At 46.3% G+C, this 5,959-nt stretch overlaps 1 protein-coding gene across 1 annotated transcript; it reads left to right on the top strand.

Annotated features, from left to right (window-relative positions):
• Nucleotides 1–2,423: 2,423 nt before the first annotated feature.
• LOC311003114 (serine protease 23-like) lies at nucleotides 2,424–5,619 on the top strand. The gene is made up of 2 exons (XM_083994799.1): nucleotides 2,424–2,713; nucleotides 4,237–5,619. The coding sequence occupies exons 1-2, from the start codon at nucleotides 2,703–2,705 to the stop codon at nucleotides 5,411–5,413; spliced, it is 1,188 nt and encodes a 395-aa protein (XP_083850925.1). The 5' UTR covers nucleotides 2,424–2,702; the 3' UTR covers nucleotides 5,414–5,619.
• Nucleotides 5,620–5,959: the final 340 nt, after the last annotated feature.

Here is a 5,959-nt window from a genome sequence, read left to right as displayed (position 1 = left end):
GAACAAAGTTGTTACAGGCCACGACATTCAGCAGCAGCCTGCACATTTCTAAAGCCTGGCTGGTTTTATTTTAGTCAAGTGGAAATCAAACTCTCAGAGCCGCACCCGACCCGACGGCCTCTGACTCCTCACACAAACACACAAAGAGCTCGTGTTTTTTTTGAGATTGAGAGTAAATATTAGATTCCAGAGAGAATAATCATCCGTTTTTGTTGAATGGTCTTTGTGATCAATGCCAAGAATGACGAGGGCGAGCGTGAAATGTGTGTGTGTGCTGACTGAGTAATTATTTACAGTAATGGGCAGTTTGACCACTTTTGTGGACCAAATGCAAAACAAAGAGAGAGGGAACAAGAGGAAAAAGAAGGAGGAGGAGGTGTGTGCTGGTGATCTAAATAACGAATGTGGGTCAGTGTTTTGTTCGTGCAACATTTTCATTTTCACAAACACAAACACGACCATCGAGTTTCTCTTTGCTCAGACACAGCTCGACAGAAGTCACACACACTGCTCACAAAAAAGTTCCAGATATATGACGGAAAATGTAAAAAATTGGTGCTACAGTGAAATTATACCATTAAAGTGAACATGTTAAAGGGTAATTGCCGTTTTTTTTTTACAATCTGGACCTTATTTCTAGCATAAAATACATTGATAGAAATAAGGTCCAGATTGTAAAAAAAAAAACGGCAGTTACCCTTTAATGTGTCAATAAGTGGTCATGTGACCACCACATGGTCCAGGTCTTGTTGATGGACTCTTATACAGGTGAGGTCTCATGAGAACAGCACGATGAAGAGTTTCAATACAAAGTGTCACTGAACCAGGACATTAGTGGTCGATTCATTCATGATGCATTCTGAAATTTCATTCTGAAGACCAATATCCCTATGAAATAAACTTGAAACTTAAAGTTTCCCATGCATGCATGAATATAATGTGAATATATGGCAACATCACTAAGGACATATTAGATTTCTACATGAGTTTGAACAGGTAGACATTGTCTCAGTCCCAAAACATCTGTAAAAAACGGTAAACTACAGAGTGCAGTGAGTAGGCTATATAACCTGCATTATAGAAAAATACTGCCTAAACTTGAGAGTCTGAGGTCACTACAAGTCAACATCAGTCTCCAGAGGACGTTAGAGATGATTACATTTCAGAGTAAACGAGGCCAGCGAACATTTTTATACTATGAAGAAACCTCAACTCATAACTCACCATACGATCGTAGAGATTAGAGCTGAATTAATAAACAAGAAGCCAATTAATCGCTGTATTATGTCAGTTTAATTGAATGTTATTTTGATGGGCACTGAATACGCGGCTCTGTTTCTGCAGTTATCTGTCTGTAGATTTCCATGATTATCTTTGTGTTTAGTTAAAGCCGCAGTATGTAACTTATTTGGCTTTTTATCAGCAAAAATCAAATCTGTCTTTCATAAATCCGTATTTCACTGAAGTGGAATCACAGCTGCTACAAATGAAAGCTTTCTGGTTCCTTAGAATGAGTTGTTACAAGTCGTTACAAATACATAAGTGGGCGACGCACCGAACCGAGGCGGCCATGTTGCATCGTGACCGTAGGTAACCACGGAAACTGAGCGGAGTGGGCTCGGCCTGTTAAAACTGTCACCACTGTGTAGTGTGAGGAAGGACGGAGGCACTGGTGTTGCATTCAGGTGCAGTCAGGCAGACGGCCGTCGGCAAACCAACCGGATGTCATTTTACTCCACTAGAGAAAGACGGTAAAACAATACCACATCACCATGACAACATATTGTCACACCTGTATTGTTTTGCCTTGTGCTGGCGGACCACTTGTTTACATAGACGCTTGTTTATCCTGTTACATGCAGCGTCTGTTGTCTGTCTGACGTCTGCCCGATTTCACGTGAATGCAACATCAAGAATACGTTCAGATATGCAACCGCACCGCTAGATGGGGGGAATTCCTACACATTATACCTTTACTGTTCTACAAATAAACTCAGATAAAACTGATGAGCTGCTTCCAAAACCATCGATGAAGGCAAGGCATCTTTATTTATTTAGGTATATAGCGCATTTCATACCAACGCAACTCAATGTGCTTTACATAAAGACACAACATTTTAAGCATGGATTTATTTGTTGTCCAGAATAAACTATGACATCTTTTGGCCACTTATTTTCAGATCCATCTCCTGTTGTTGTTTTGTGGTGTGAAACAAAAGAGCCTGAATCTGTTGGTAATATTTTCCACACAGGAAGTGATGTTGCAGACGAGTGAGGCATTCCTCACAGGCTCATGGGAATCAGCCGAAAAGTACCAATACAGTACAAATGCATCGGATCGGATCTGCTTCTCCTCTCCTCCTGCTTGTCCCGCAGCTCAGACACGGACAGGAGACCTCCTCCCCTTCCCCCCCTCTCCTCCTCCTCCTCCTCCTCCTCCTCCTCCTCCTGCAGCACCATGATCCAGATCCTCCGCCGCGTTTGGACTCTCGGACTCCGACACGGATTAAATCAAACCGTCAGTTCCTGAGACAGAGAGGAAGGAGAGGAGGAGGAAGAAGAAGAATAAGCTGTAAGACTGTTCTCCTTTTCTTTCCTGCAGCCGAACTCTTCCTTCACTGTAGTTTCTGTCCCATCTCAGACTCCAGCTCTGGTTTGAGGGGGTTTCCCCTCCGCAGCAGCTCACCTGCAGACCTGACACCATGCGCTCCCGGTAAGTCTCCTCCTAGTCTGTGCGTAACACCAGAAAGATGTTAGATGAGATGAAGTGTTAGGAGGAAATGTAACATGCACGGTTGGTTTATATTTAATTCGGTTAAAACAGGCGCTTATCAATCTGCCCTTTATTATTGCTTCTGATGGAGCTGCAGTAGTTTACAGATCAGATCACTGCACCGCTGTCATGACTCAGTGCTGTTTATTGTGAGAAGGTCTTAGTGTGTGTTTTATTTATAAATCTATGGCTTGTTACTCCAGCTCTCTCTCTCTCTCCCCGAGGCCACTTAAGGAATTTTCCATCGGAGCCTAGTTCGGCCTGATCTCTGCCCTGTCCGTCAAATCTGACTGCTGCATTAAAAAAAAACCAGTCGAAGTTCACAGTCAGGCAGCTGCCAAATTCCAGCGCAGATCAAAATTCCTTAAGTTGAAATATTAGTTCCCCTCCAAAGAAATCCCATGTTTGGGAATTTTTTAAGTCTGTGATTGTGCTGCTGTGAGGACTGAGGGGGTTTCCATGTGACATGTTGGTTCTGACTATTTTTTTTATACAGTCTATGGCAATGGTTCTCAAAGTGGGGTCCGGGGACCCCCAGGGGTCCTTGAGAGGGTCCAAGGGGGTCCTCAACTTTTTCTGGAAAATGTTTAACTTTTTTTTTTTTTTTTTTTTAGAAATCTTACCACATTTTGCCTGAAATGTTTAAACGTTTTTGGAGAAATTGTTCCACTTTTTTTCCAGAAATTTCTCTACAATATTTCCAAAAATTCACGCCATTGGCCCCAATTTGAACGTTCATTGACTAAAAAAGTAACATTATTCAGCAGAACAAATATTTAAGCAATGCATATAATGCAGTGGTATAATGAGCATATACCACGGACTGGAGTGATATATTGCTTTTATAAAACGGTTACCAATAATGACAATATGAAAGAGGGATACGCAATCAATTTCATGTAGTTTTATTCAACCAGAAATACATATTATTCAATAAAATAGCCTCACTGTGAAAAAAATAGTCCCACCTCTCCAGATGTTAACTCTAAATTAGCTCTGCATCTCGTCTTTTCCTCCGCTTTTTTTCAGGTGAAAGTCACTGCTCAGTCCCCTCTACCATTGTTAACCCTCTGGAGGTGAAAGTTCACCTTAAACATGTGAATTCAACTACTTTAGTCCATTTTTTAACATCGTAAAAACATCAGCTGTCTCTTGCTACGGACTGCAACAGTCCGTCGTCATGGATATATGACAACAACTTCCATTCATACCAGTCATACGCATATATCTATGGTCATACGTGCCTGACACGGAGTGATAGCCTACGCTGTGATAAGGCTTTAGAATAGTAGCCGTGGTATATGCTCAATACACCACGGTTAACAACCAATCAGATCGCCGGATTTCACCTTTCCGTTTTATAATTGTGTATATATGTCAATTTAGGGGTCCTTGATGTAAAAAAAACTTTGAGAACCACTGGTCTATCGGTTCTGACCTGTTCTCCTCCTGCTCCTCCACAGGTTGACCTCCCTCCTTTTACTCCTCTTTCTTCCCTCCACCTCCTCCTCCTCCTCTTCCCGCCCACAGTGGCTGCTCCAGCGTGTCCCGGTGGTCCTCCCACAGAGCACCGCGGCCCGGCCGGCCCCTCACTTCCTGTCCCCGGCCCGCCTGGACGTCAGCTCCCCCTGTGACCCCGAATGCCACAAACGAGCCCCTCGGCCGAGCTACTGGGACCTGCGGCGCCTCCTGGCCTACGAGACGCTGCACTCCGACGGCCAGCTCACCGAGACCGCCATCGGGATCTACGGCTACAGCCCCGGCTCCAACAGCAGCTCCTCCTCCTCCGGGAAGACCCAGGCACAGTCGCAGTCGCAGTCGCGTGTCAGGAGGAAGCGACAGATCTTTGGACACGATGGACGTTTCAGCATCGCCGGACAGGACTTCCTGCTTAAATATCCGTTCTCCGTGGCCGTCAAACTGTCCACCGGCTGCTCCGGGACGCTGGTCGGGGACCGCCACGTCCTCACGGCGGCTCACTGCGTCCACGACGGGAAGAACTACGTGAAAGGAGCTCAGAAGCTTCGCGTCGGCTTCTTGAAACCCAAGTATCGAGACCCAAGTATTCGCTCCAACCTCACCACCAACCACGTGGAAGGAAACGCCTTCGCCCTGTCCACCACCAACAACAACAAGATGAAGCTCCAGTGGATCCGAGCCAAGCGCACCCACGTTCCCAAAGGATGGATTAAAGGGAACGCCAACGACATCGGGATGGACTACGACTACGCTCTGCTGGAACTCAAGAAGCCGCACCGCCGCCGCCACATGAAGCTGGGGGTCAGTCCGCCGGCGCAGCGGCTGCCGGGCCGACGCGTCCACTTCTCGGGGTTCGACAACGACCGCCCGGGCCAGCTGGTGTACCGGTTCTGTCGGGCCGGCGAGGAGACGTCGGACCTGCTGTACCAGCACTGCGACGCTCAGCCCGGCGCCAGCGGCTCGGGGGTGTACGCCCGGATGTGGGACGCCGGGCGCCGGCGCTGGGAGCGGAAGGTGATCGGCGTGTTTTCCGGCCACCAGTGGGTGGAGCGACAGGGAGCGTCTCAGGAATTTAACGTGGCGGTGAGGATCACGCCGCTGAAATACGCTCAGATCTGCTACTGGATTAAAGGGAACTTTGTGGACTGTCGGGAAGGATAGCAGCGACGACGACGTGACATCGATAGAAAGAAACATCAACAGACTGTTTGTTCCCACGTTCTCCAAAGACCTGATAGACACAAACCAGGCACACGGCACTAAATGATATAAACACTTTGCATTCATGTTTTTCCTTCATGCTTAAAGGGACAGTTCAACATTTTGGCAAATTGGCCAAATTGCCATAATCCCTATAGTCATAGCAGTAGGTTCGTTACCTTTAATTGTCGGTGCAAGGTGTTTTTAGAACAGCGGAGCAGAGCAGCAGGCTGCTCAGAGCTACGCTACGGAGGCTCATGGGATTTCTTGGTTTCCCTCATCAAACTCATCAAATACACAATCCAACAACTCCACAACGCTCTGGTGGACAAGTTGTGACCTGCACATTCACCACGCTATGAGATAATAACACAACGTTACCAGACAGAGTTGTTTTAGAGGGAAATACAGAGACTGCTTGATGAAAAACTGTCCCTGAAGGCAATGGACAAAAGCGGTTTTGCATGTATTTCCCTCTAAAACAACTCTGTGTGGTAACGTTGTGTT

The sequence above is a fragment of the Trachurus trachurus genome (genome assembly GCF_905171665.1).
Source record: "Trachurus trachurus genome assembly, chromosome: 3".
Taxonomy (NCBI): Eukaryota; Metazoa; Chordata; class Actinopteri; order Carangiformes; family Carangidae; genus Trachurus; species Trachurus trachurus.
This window is presented reverse-complemented; position numbering and strand designations above follow the sequence as displayed.